This window comes from Mustela putorius, unplaced genomic scaffold (assembly GCF_011764305.1).
Source record: "Mustela putorius furo isolate JIRA1106 unplaced genomic scaffold, ASM1176430v1.1 tig00003863_pilon_pilon_pilon, whole genome shotgun sequence".
NCBI classification, from domain to species: domain Eukaryota; kingdom Metazoa; phylum Chordata; class Mammalia; order Carnivora; family Mustelidae; genus Mustela; species Mustela putorius.
This window is the reverse complement of record NW_025422015.1, coordinates 30,224,674-30,238,138: the sequence shown is the minus strand read 5'-3', so window position 1 is coordinate 30,238,138 and position 13,465 is coordinate 30,224,674. Positions and strand designations below refer to the sequence as shown.

Sequence of the window (13,465 nt, the reverse complement as noted above, 5' to 3'; positions counted from 1 at the left end):
AATCTTGATCTTGTCCCAGAGACAGACAAAATTAGGCTGTCAGGATTGATGTATAACATCAGAATTTACTAATTTGTAAGAGAAGTAAAGTTATGGAGTAAATTGGGTTCTCAAGTCCATTGCCTAATGTAGTCTCTTCCTGCAGCCAAACAACACAAGAAAATGGTACAAAAAGAATGGCTGATTGATTTTTCAAAGAGAACATGTCTTCCACATTCACATATAATGAAAACAGATTTGAACCACTGCTGTTTTCAAACACTCTGTGACATTACTCTATATTGATTTGGTATGTAAATGCTATAATGGAAAGACATGTCCTGTCTTTCCAATATAACATGTCATGCATCTTTTCAACTCTGAACGACTATTGACTCTTCATCTTATTTGTATATTTACTTATTTGAATTATATTTGATTCAAAAATATTGCTAGAATTAGAGTTTGGGTTCTGTTTTCACTTATTATATCAAATGATGTATTTTGATCTATATACTGATGCCTATATTCTATTCAGCTACAGAAGGTTTTTCTCAATTATGATTTTGGTTATTCCCTTTGTTTTGATGTCTATCTTAATAATATCTTTAATAATTAGGCTACAATTTCATTCTTTTCATATCTAACATTTTCGCTTTCACTATTCACAATGTGTCCCTGCATTCTGGAAAGTCTCTTCAAACAGTATCATTCTATTTATTACTGTCTCCTTCGCTGGTATAATACCTTCTATTTAGTTATTAATTTCCTTGAGCCTTTGATCACATTCAGCTTATTTTTGAATCTCAGTCTTTTTGCTGTTTTCACTGTTATCCTTTTTATTTCAATCTGTTCTCTTCTTATAGGTTCTTGCCCCTGTCTTTTCTTTTTTTTCTTCAGTATCTTATTTATTTATTAGAGAGAGAGAGACAGCGCACTCACTTGTGAGAGAGCCCAAGCAGGGGGAGCAGCAGAAGCAAAGGGAAAAGCAGGCTCCCACTGAGCAGGGAGCCTGATGTGGGACTCCATCCCAGGACCCTGGGATCATGACCCGAGTTGAAGGCGGCTACTTACCTGACTGAGTCACCCAGGCGCCCTGGTTCTTTCTCACGTCTTATAGAAGCTACTCTCACCTGTTGATATGCCAGAGATATTTTTCAGACATTTTCTTCTTCTGTTTGTCTTGATAAATAATTTTTCAAGGGTATACTCTCATTCTCTCTTGTCAGGGCAAAGTGACCTCTGCTTTTTTGTAGATATGCCCACAGATTTCATGTGTCATTTGTTGGTTATTTTCTGGTTTTCCTCTTTAGATCAAAAGAAACAATCAATTATATGTGGCATTTGTTACACACAGTGTGAGTAGCGCTTTTCTTTCTTTTTCTCTTTTTTAAATTTTTTTTTTAAGCTGAACTTGCTACACAGATAGTAACTGATGGATGCTTCCCCTCAGATACAGGAGCTATCTGAACCAGCTCTCTTAGCTAGAGGGTAGGTTTGGTGGGATAAGCTTCCAGGTTTGAAATAAATATGAAATGAATTAGAATATTCTGTCCTCACTGCTTAGTTCTCTAACATTTTGGGGATATTATCTGCAAAAAAAAAAAAAACCACTACCATATCCATCATTTACTGCTTAAGTGGTTTTAAAGTATTTGCTTGAGATAATAGCACCTTGTATATAGAAACCACATTCTAAGGGAGCATTATGCTAGCTACTTCCTGCCCTTCTCTAATTTCAAGAGGAAGAAGGAAAGTGTAGGAAAGAGGGAACAGAATTATAACAATTTAGAATGTAATGTTCCCGTCTGCAATAGCCAAGAAAATATGTCTTGCTAGGTTTCTGGTTGGCAAAGACCTAACATCCCATAGCCAGGAGGCAGATGGTAAAGTAGATCAGGGACTTTCTTGCTTTTTAGGCTTTAAAGGCACACTATATTAGGGCAAAAGGGCATATGACCCACCAGCATACCCATTCATAATAGAAATAATTAAGGAGCCGGAAATTTAAGGGAGCATCTCTACTATAAAAAGAGATGATTTATAAAAATCCTAGAAATGACATAGTAAATAGGTGAATATTAGAAGCATTCTTTTAAAAATCAGGAATGAGACAACAACACTTTTACCTTATATCCCACCTTAAGTTGAAGTTCTTAGTACAATATTATGGGGGAAATTATATCAAAGACAAGTATTTAAATTGCATAATTCACATATGCTATCATTAGTTACCTAGGAAAATAATCTATGGGCTATTAAAAATAATAGGATAGTGTAGTGAACAGGCTACAAATAAGATGTTTCCCAAGGTCAGTTATATTTCTATGAAACAGCAGCAAACAGCCAGAAAATTTAATTAAGGAGAAGATATTATTGTCAGAAGTCTCAGGGAAACCCAGTTGAATAAGGATAAGTCTTTATAATATATGCACAAAAGCCTTAGATGAAAATGATGAAACATTATTATACAGTATTGAAGATTATATCTATAAATAGATACATCATTTTACATAAATAGGAAGACAATATCATAAAGGTGTCGATGCTTCAAAATTGATAGATGCAACTCTAACTTAAAAAAAGCAGATTTTGTATGGATATTAATAGAATTTTAGTATAGTTATCTAAATAGGGCTATGATTAGTTAGGATATTTCCCAAAGAAGACTAACAAGTTGGGGAGACTTGTTCTTCCAGATACTGGATTGTTCCAAAGCTATAAAAATTAAGAGGGCTTAGTAATAGCAGAGAGATTACAAAATTTATTAGTAGCTAAATAGGATGCAGAGATCAACACATGTATGGAACACTGAAAATTATGGAGGTGAAGTATATATATTTTTAAGATTTATTTTAGTTATTTATTTGAAAGACAGAGATCACAAGTTTCGAGAGGCAGGCAGAGAGAGAGGAGAAAGCAGGCTTCCCACAGAGCAGAGAGCCTGATGCGGGGCTTGATCCCAGGATCCTGGGATCATGACCCAAGCTGAAAGCAGTGGCTTAATCCACTGAGCCACCCAGGTGCCCCAGAGGTGAAGTATATTTTGGGTGTTACTTCTCATGACATGTAAAAATATGGTCTAGATGGTTAAGCACCCAAATGTTAAAACTTTAAAACTCTTGGTTAAAAAATGCAGATAATTATCTTTTGGAACTTGAGTAGGCTGTTTCCTTAAGTAAGACAAAACACATTGACCATAAAATAAAATATTAATAAATTCAACAATAATAAAAGTATGAACTTAAAGGGGTGCCTGGGTGGCTCAATTGGTTAAGCCTCTGCCTTTGGTTCAGATCATGATCCCCGGGACCCTGGGATCTAATCTCACATCCTGCAATTTGCTCAGCAGGGAGCCTGCTTCTCCCCCTCCCTCCCCCTCTGTCTGCCACTCCACCTGCTTGTACTCTCTCTGCCAAATAAAATAAAATCCTTAAAAAATAGGAATTTTGGCTATCAAAAGCTACATTAAAGAAAGTGAGTTACAAATTTGCAAGATGATATTCATCACAACCACACTCCAAAACAATTAGGATCAAGAATATGCAATAAGAAAAACACAAACTACCTACATGATATTGGGCAGAAGATGAGCAGATACTTCACAAAGGAACCATAGACCAATGAACACATGAAGAGATGTTCACCTCATTAGAGATTAGGAAAACATGAATGAAGACAAAATTGTCATTTTATATGCCTCTGAAGGGCCAACTTTAAAAAACCTGTCAATACTAAGTGTTGGGGAAGATGTGAATCCACTTGTGGGTGCCTAAACTGGTGAATCCATTTAGGAAAAGTTTGTCATTATCTTCCAAAATTGAAGGTTAATCTGTGGCCCTGCAATTCCAATTCAAGCTATGCATGGTTGGCTTACTTTGCTCAAGAACAGTGTTAAAATGTATTGATACTCTTTGTTTTCTTAAGAAGAAAAAATTGCCATAAAGGAAGTGCCAGGAGATTCAACTCCATTTGGAGATTTTGCCAAGGTCTCCCAAAGCAACTTTTCTTTCTTTGTTCTTTTTATTTCACTATTAAAAAATAATCTTTAATTCATTTATTATCATTAGTTAATACGTAAAGGAAATAGTCATGAAAGAGGGATGGATCTGTCACAGTGTTTCCTTTCTAAAGTTTATGGATGCCTTTGGGTTATAAAAGCCATAGCAAAATCGTAAATTGCTCTAAGGTGTAGGAAAATTGGAAAAAGTATCTATTAGTTGAATCATTCTTAGCACAGCACCATCTCTTCTCTATTCTTTCACTTTCTCTTCTAGTAAAATCCTCAGTAATCAGAGCAAATAACCTATTGTTTAAAAGCAAACATTCTTAGGCATAAACTAATACATCTTAAATAGTTAAAAACAGAAAGGTTAAATGTGTCAATTTAGAGAAGTATAAAATCCTCAAGTGGCTATTCCTTAAATTTCTACTAAAGACGTGTATAACAAAATTTTCTTCTGCTTCCCACTAGATTAATATATAACCAAAAGGTTATCTTTAATTTGCTGGGCTTTATGTTTCATATGAGGTATGAAAGAATCAGAGTTACAAAATACATACTTTAAGTTAAAATCAGTGTATCATCACCTTATATCCTTATGTAGAGAGTGGAAGAAATAAATGAGTATGGGTGAATAATTTCAGCACCATGATCTATAAGGAGCTAAGGTGAATATATACAAATTCAATGATCTTACATTCTTGAACCATGAAAAAGAAATGATTCATTACCTTTTATTTTTTTTTAAAGATTTTATTTATTTATTTGACAGAGAGAGATCACAAGTAGGCAGAGAGAGAGAGAGAGAGGAGGAAACAGGCTCCCTGCTGAGCAGAGAGTCCGATGTGGGACTCGATCCCAGGACCCTGAGATCATGACCTGAGCCGAAGGCAGCGGCTTAACCCACTGAGCCACCCAGGCGCCCAATTCATTACCTTTTAGAATGATACTTAAACATTTCCTCAGTTTTAGCATATTTTATTAAATGGGACACACAAGAATATTCTGGTGTTACAAAATAAAATGGTCTAAGAACTTCCACCATAGAGGACTGTTTGCATAATGGTTTAATTAATCATCTAGATTGAGTAAAAAAGAGAGTTTATGAAAAGGTCATAGATGGGGATGGCTCTAGGGACTTGGTTCAAAGCTCAATTGATGTCAGAAGGGTTTGACTGTATATGCATCACTTTCTATGGGTTGGTTTCATTTCAGGCTTTTCACAGTGGCTTCTGGCATCTTTAGTCATGTCAGCACAACATCAAGTCCAAGTTAGTTCCCACCCCAGGTTTAGGGGATTCCAGACCAACTTCTGCCCGCCACCTCACCAGATCTGTGCTGGTGCTCAGGCCTGCAGAGAACCACAGCCTGACCTGCCTGGAAAGGGGGAGAGGTAAACGTTGAGTAGTAGCTGGGATGCTGGTCAGGCTGGGGGCATTGTTGGATCCATAACTATTATTGTTCAGACACAAAGGCATGCAGCCTCTCTTTGAGTGCTTACTCTGAGTCCTTCAAATGTTAGGAGCAGGCCAGGTATAGACACTGTTAGAAATTTTATTCTTTAATGTGAGGACAGGAGGAAGTCACATGAAGGAGTTTAGGCAGGGAGGAACAAGGTAAGATTTAGATGTTTAAAAAATGGCTTAACTGACCAAAAAGAAAAAAAAAAATCTTGCCATTTGCAATGACATGGATGGAACTAGAGGGTATTATGCTGAGAGAGATAAGTCAGTCAGAGAAAGACAATTATCATATGATCTCCCTGATAGGAGGAATTTGAGAAACAAGACAGAGGATCATAGGGGAAGGGAGAAAAAAATGAAACAAGATGAAACAAAAGAAGGAGATAAACCATAAGAGACTCTTAATTTTAGGAAACAAACTGAGGGTTGCTAAGGCATGGGGAGGGGATAGGAAGGTGGGTTATGGGCATTAGGGAGGGTATGTGCTATGGTGAGTGCTGTGGATTGTGTAAGACTGATGACAGACCTGTACCCCTGAAACAAATAATACATTATATGTTAATTAAAAAATAAAAATAAAAATGGCTCAACTGTGCTATAATCAACATGAGATCAACTGCATATGTTTAATGTACATACCTGGTAAATTTTGACACACCAATGAAACCATTAATACAATAAAAAAATGAAAAAAATGAAGAAATAAATGACTTTTATCTAGAATATTTAGAGAATTCTGTAATACACTAGCAGTAAGACAAACAACCCAATTAAAAATGGACAAAAGTTTTGAATAGTCGCGTCACTAGTAAAGATATACAAATAGCAGAGAAGCACAGGAAAAGAGTCTTAACACCATTTGTCACTAGAAAGATGCAGATCTGTATTTTAAAATGTCACACAGGCTCCAGTGTCGGGAAAGAATTGGAGATCAGGCATGGCTGAAGGAAGAACAGTTGAGAGGCTGTTGCCATGGTGACGTAGGAAAGATGCTAGGGTTTGAAGCCAAGAAAGAATTCTTGAGACATCTTTGGTGCAAAAAAGCGGCTTTATTAAAGCACAGGGACAGGACCTGTAGGCAGAAAGAGCTGCACTGGGGCTGTGAGGAGTGGGCCCATTATATACTTTCAAGTTGGGAGAGGGTTAGGGAATTTCAGAGACCTCCGTTAAATACTCTATTTAGAACTCTTGAGGTATTTTGCTCTTTGGGGGGCACCCTGAATCAGACAAGTAAAGCCAAAGCTCCTCTGATTCCCGCCCTTCCTCCAATTCCTGGTATTTAGGAAACAAGGTCTCCAGGATCCTGAGGGGGCTAGCTATTTTTAGGAAAAGGTCATTTATCACTGTTTAGTAAAAACTCAGTCATGAGACTCTTCAGATATATGTCGGTGGGTCATATGCTTAGAGGATGATTGCCAACATGTATCATGGGGGTGTAAAGATAAAGAAAGTTTCCAAAGGAATTTTTATGTTCAAGTAGACTTACAAGATCCTGGGGCTCAGGCTAAGATTGCCTCTTGCCCTAAGTAAGGTATTGACATCGAGACAGCTGAGTTCCTAGAGGAATGTCACTCTGCCTGTTTAAAAGACTTCTCAATAGGCTGTAAGTAATAAGGAGATTTAATCATTTTTCTTCTGCTTTTGTTTCCCACATCAATAAGATTAATAAAAGGCAGTGGCTGCTTGAATTAAGATGGTGATTGTCGCGAGAGGGGGTGGATGACAATCGGACAAATATTCAGGAAGCAAAATAGATAGGCCTTGACACTGATTTTGATTTTAGAGAATAAAATTTTAGAATGATTCCAGGTTTTCTGGCTTGCGGGGTTGGGGGTGGGGACTGATGGTGCCGTTCACAAACATGGTGACAACTGGAGAGAGGCCAGGTGTGGGTAAAGATTAAATTATTGTAAAAGAGCATTTTTGAGACATCAGCGTAGACTCAGAACTGGCAGGTGAACAACACATGTTCTGGGCCTGTGTCTCATAGGTGGTGTGGGCAGAAGCTGAGGGCAGCGGGCTGAGGCTTAAGTGCTAGGAGATAGAGGACAGACAGCAGGAATTGCGAAATCAGGTTCCCCTGTTTGGTCCCCAGGAAAGCCAGGGAACCTATTTTTCATTGGTGGTGTACACTAAGTAAAGCAGGAAGAACCTCTGGGGAAAGGGAGTTTCAGAGACCTCCATTAAATACTCCACTTAGAACTCTTGAGGTATTTTGCTGCTTAGGGCGGGGGAACCCTGAATCAGAACAAGTAAAGCCAAGGGTCCTCTGATTCCGGCCATTCCTCCAGTTCCTGTCCTATCCCCATTGTTAACCCCTAACTTATATACAGATGGTATTTACGTCGATGTGGCCTCAGGAAACCAAAAGGTCCTACACTGCAGGTCATTCAAAATCTTATTAAATGATCTTACGTTCGGTTTTTCCACATAGATTCTATAATCTGTTGAAGGAGACAAAAAAGAACATTCTTTTATTTTGTACCTCATTAGTGAGTCCTAACCATACTCTAACTTAGGTCCCTTTCCATTTCAGTCTGGCTCTCAGATTCTTAGAAAGGACAATGGATCTTTAAATTCACTCAGTTTGTGCTGGGAAGAGGCCAAAATTAGTTAGTGTCCCATTGATACCCAGTCGGAGTTAGCCTTCTAGTTGTACAATCTAGGGAAAGCATTCACACCTCCTCTCCCTCTTCTTGTCCTAGTTTGGCATATTCTAGCTTGTGTTTTGCTCTCCCTGTAAATATGAGAGAAAATAAAAGACACCATTCAGCCTCTTTTGTCTGAAAATTCTGGCATTTCAGTGGTTTTCTTTAAAGGGGGTCCTCATTTGTAACCAGCTTTGCCATTAACGGAAATCAATCTGAATGTCCTATTGTGCATCTTTTTCTTCCCGCACAGTCTGAAATTGCCTTTGCCAAGTTTTCGAGCTGAACCTGAAAGACCCTCTCTCATTTCCCCCATCCCCTGCCTCCAGCCCCCACTGAATCCTTGCAGGGCTTTCTCAGCAGAAGGGCTGCAGGGTGAGGATAGAGAGGCACTCGCCCTACTCCGCTAACCCAGTGGCCTGAGCCAATCACAAAGCGGATTGGAACCTCACTTGAGCCCCCCTTCCCCCCACATCCCCTGCCCAGCAAGAGCCTCCTGGAAAGGGGGACACTGGAAGGGTGTGTTTGCAATTCAAATCCTTGGCTTTCTGCCTGCCTCTTTTCCCCATAAGAAGGCAGGAGCTGCAGTGAGGTGCGAAGGGGTCCTCTGAGCTGCAGTGGCAGTAAGATCCAGAGATCCCTGCTCCTGTCTGCTCCTGTCTCTTACCTGTTTCCAAAGCTAACAGAAAGGGCAAGGATGGTGGAGGCTTTCTGTGCTACCTGGAAGCTGACGGACAGCCAGAACTTTGATGAGTACATGAAGGCTCTAGGTAGGTAAAAATAAGATGTGCTCTTCTTCTCTTAATGTGCGGCTTCAATAGTGCCTGTTTTTTTCCTCACCCATGAGACTGGCGAGGGACAAAGACAGATTGTGTTGTCATAATCCAATGCTAGACTATGCATTTCCCACAGAAGATTTTTTTCCCATTTTTTTTCTGTGGGAAGGGAACATGCTTTCTTGTCTGGGGCTAAAAACACAGTGCATTTGGTAGTCCGTGGAGGATGTGAAGCTTCCGTGCTTTTTTGTTTTCTCTTCAGCATCCACTTATCATTTGTGCATCCAATTAAGCGTCTGCCTATGATGATAGCTCAGTAGCTCAGTAGTTGCATTGGCTGATTAATGGGCTAATGAAACTTACACTTGAGGGCCTGGATTCCACGATGGGGAAGAGATTCTTGTGATGTGAGTTATCTTGGAAGTTGCAGCTAACTGTATCACTTCTTTCTTTAGGTGTGGGCTTTGCCACTAGGCAGGTGGGAAATGTGACTAAACCAACAGTGATCATCAGTCAGGAGGCAGACAAAGTGGTGATCAGGACTCAAAGCACATTCAAGAACACAGAGATTAGTTTCCATCTGGGAGAAGAGTTTGACGAAACCACTGCAGATGACAGAAACTGTAAGGTAAGGAGCGGCTCCTTCTCTGGAGTGGGGGTGGGGAGCAGGGAGTAAAGGAGAGATTCCTTCCTACTGGTTCTCCTTTTGAGATGTTGGGAAGAAGAGAATGCTCTCGGTATTTCAATTCAGAGAGGACACCAGGGTTAATTTTGCATTCTAGTGCACATATGTTATGTTCTGAACGGTGGGTGCTGGCTATAGCTCAAATCTCAAATCTACATGGGAACCGTGGGTACTGGTGGAAACTCAAATCTCAATCAAGTCCATTTCTCACTACGCATTTTTCTTTTCATCTTTTCATTTTTCAGCAACAGTGTTCATTTAAAACAAAAGTTGCATTTTGCTTAATCTCTCTGATTGCCTCAGTTTGACTAAACAGTTTGCCTCACCTTAGAGCTGTGTTTAAAAGAGTAGAATGACAGGTCTGAGACTACTTGTTCAGGATTTTCATTTCTGATAGTTGAAGGGTTTGCATTTAGAGGTACACATTTCAATCAAAGTATGAGTTATTAGTTTACATAGTGACTCTAGAGGCAACAGAGGATATGATACTAATATGGTAATTAGTTGCTTTTCATTTATTCAACTATTTATCTCCTTCAAAAAACCACTTCATTTGATTCTCCTATCAGAAATCTAATCTGTACCTTTTGCTATGTTCCGCATTTTTTGTCGGTCTCAGTCTGTTGTTAGCCTGGATGGGGACAAACTTGTTCACGTACAGAAATGGGATGGCAAAGAAACAAATTTTGTTAGAGAAATTAAGGACGGCAAAATGGTTATGGTGAGTAATCACGAGTCTCCCTTTGTTCCTTCTAGCTTGGCACTGCCTGCCCCTGCTCCCCATCTCTTTCCCCCTCCTTCCCTTCTTTAATAACATTAAGTCTCCAGCAAGATTCTTTTACCCTGGGTAAAATAGAGGAAATGGAAATGTCCTAGCTAAGCCTATCTTCAGCTCCGCTTCTTTAATTATAGAAAAAAAAAAAAAGAAAAATTCTATGCGGTATACTTTTAAAAAGTTGCCATTGATTTAGCTAAAACTGTGTCAAAAGAATGCATAGGATTACTGTGAATGTCTAAACCTCAAATGAAATCTAAATATAAAACCATTCTTGGGGACATCTGTGTGGCTCAGTCCGTTAAGCGTCTGACTCTTGGTTACAGTTCAGACCATTATTTCAGGGTTGTGAGATCAAGGCTCATATAGGGCTCTGTGCCCAGCACTGAGTCTGCTAGAGATTCCCTCCCTCTCCCTCTGCTCCTTCCCCTACCTCCCCCACCCTGCTCATGCTCTCTCCCTCTCTCTTTCTCTCTCTCTCTAAAATAAATAGATAAATAAAAGCTTTAAAAAATATTCATGGAAATATATAAAAGGAATGATATTACTATAAGAGTATCAAGTTTGCTGAATATCAGAGAAATTACTTTACAGCTACTGCAATAAATAAGAGGTCTTTAACCATTTTATATTTTATTTATAAAAGTTCCTTATGTTCAGTGCAAATAATTTAGGATAAAACAGAAGTGTAGTTTCTCTTTAGAGGGGATCATTTTGATGTTACTTCCTTCCTGTCTTTCTTTCAAGGCATGGGTGCCTTGTAAACGTGCCTGTTCAATATTGGTAGTCATGTAAAAACCTGTAAGATGTAAAATAAAATAAAATAAAATAAAATAAAATAAAATAAAATAAAACTTCTCTAATGGAGTAGCATCATAAACTGGGGAAAATGTTATGCCTTAATCTAACATCCAGGAACTTTGTTGTGAACTGAGTAATGGTATCTTGATAACATTGAAATAATAAATATATAATTTGGGTTTTTTTGGGGGTGGGTGGGTGGGTATTGCTGTATATATTCCTTCTAGGATAGTAGACAAAAGGGTTTTTTGTTTTGTTTTGTTTTTGCGATTTAAGGAAATTAACTGTTGTTTTTTCTTTCTCCTTAACTGCTGCAATCAGGGCTGTTCTAGATTAAGACACAGGGTTACATTATTCCTAACTTCTTTTCATTGGTGGAAGTGAGATGGAGAACAGATTGGTTTTCCTTTTATGTGAATGAATATTTGCCCACTTATTTCTGCACGGATCATCAAAAGGAAGGACTTATTTATAAAAGATCCAATCTGAGATTCTCCTTTATGCTTTTATCTCCATTCCCCCCGAATACAGGACAGTGGCTAGCTCAGATTTGGCATGAATGACTGATCAGGCAAGAGTGATTTAAAAAAAGATGAAAGCAATGGATGACAAGGGCACGCTATATTCTTGAAAGTCATGTCAACACATGAAAATAATGAACCTAAAAAACAAACAAACAAACAAACAAACAAAAAATCCCTAGGTTTTGTAAAGAGGTTTTAGAGCAATTCTTCCAGTTAATTTGATGTAAAAGTCCATGTTCCATATTGTACCCGCTTAGCCATGTAGGTCCACATGGGCTAAAATATGATGACCAAAGCAATGAGAACATTTGTACCTTTACTTTTTCCTGACAACTTTGAAACAAGTCCTTCCAAATACCATTTGCCCAAATGATTTGTATTTTCCAAAAATTCCTCAAAATTTATGTTTTATTAAAACCTACTATAAATTCCATTCACTTTCAAAGCAGATAGCTATTTTGCTTCAAGTACCCTCCTCATTTAAGACAAAAGGAATTCTTTTGACCTAAATCTACATAGTTAATCTCAGTATTTCAGTTCATTTTCCTTTTAGAGACATGAACCATGTATATGTGTTATTCACTCCATAAGTAAATAAGAAATTTATTTAAGAAATAAAAAGCTTATGCAGCACTTAATGTTTGTAAATGACATTCTTTTGCATAACACATAAATTATATATATGATAATTTTCAGGAATTTCAGCTACCAATATCTTGTATAAAGATTTGATTATCTTTTCCATCTTTCAGACTCTGACTTTTGGTGATGTGGTTGCTGTTCGCCACTATGAGAAGGCATAGAACGTTTCCCGATACGAGGTTGGAAAAGCTCTACAATTTTTCTGTTTACTCAAGACTCAGTGTTATCCTGCTATTACTGCATGGGTGATCACTAATTAGAAGGTTATCTTTGATGTGGAGGTAGAAAATGGTGCTTTAAAAACTTGTTTTTAAAACTTTTTACTGCAACTAGCCCAACTTTGATCTGCAAGTTCAAGGTGTTTTATAATTCACATTAAAAATGTTAAGACACATTTTTAAAATAAAGAAGTGAATTTGTTTTACAATTTCTACTGGAGTGCAAATCAAATTGGAATAAAAATCTTCCACCCATGAGAAATTTTGTCGTTGTTTTTAGTATCAGTAATCTGGTGGGGAATTAGACATTAGGAGGTTTTAGACAAAATAGCCTTTCCTACTGTGTAAGGTAAAACTGAAAAAGTTAGCACTTTGTTTAAAATACTAATTAAAAAGAAATAAGCAGAAGCCTGGGGACAAGTGGAAATGCCACAGTTTGGGTTGAGACTGCCATATAGAATTTGTGACAACTAAATTCTTTTGGCCAGAACCCAAGGGAGCCTTGTGATGGTGGGTTGGGCCACTATTAGAAACAGGTTGTCTGATGAAGCAAAATGATATACATGAAAATATCTTAATTAAAGGTAAATATAGTCAAAATATCACATAAATAAAATGTCAGATAACTCATTTTTTTCTTGGAAGGTAAATAGGGAAAGAAAGTGAATTTTATCCTGGATTATAAAGATGTGTCTAAAGAGAAGTACATTGAGCTCAACTAAGTCAGTAAGAGTGCTAAAATAGAGTGTGGGTTAAAGCATTCAAATTCCCTTTCTGGCGGGTGTTTGCGGGAGTTGTCAGAACTGAGTCGAACAAGGGAAAGTAAATATCTATTTGTAACTGTCTAAGGTTTGCCTTTGTAAGTAGAAACAATCAAATTTTATTTTGTATTTCATCATTTATAAAATGCTTTTTAGCCATTTCCCCATACCAACAATGTGAAGCAGGTAA

General features: G+C 37.9%; 1 protein-coding gene across 1 annotated transcript; it reads left to right on the top strand.

Moving 5' to 3' along the window:
• Positions 1–8,469: 8,469 nt before the first annotated feature.
• Positions 8,470–12,776, top strand: FABP7 (fatty acid binding protein 7). The gene is made up of 4 exons (XM_004740116.3): positions 8,470–8,863; positions 9,325–9,497; positions 10,174–10,275; positions 12,407–12,776. The coding sequence occupies exons 1-4, from the start codon at positions 8,791–8,793 to the stop codon at positions 12,455–12,457; spliced, it is 399 nt and encodes a 132-aa protein (XP_004740173.1). The 5' UTR covers positions 8,470–8,790; the 3' UTR covers positions 12,458–12,776.
• The last annotated feature ends 689 nt before the right edge of the window (positions 12,777–13,465 follow it).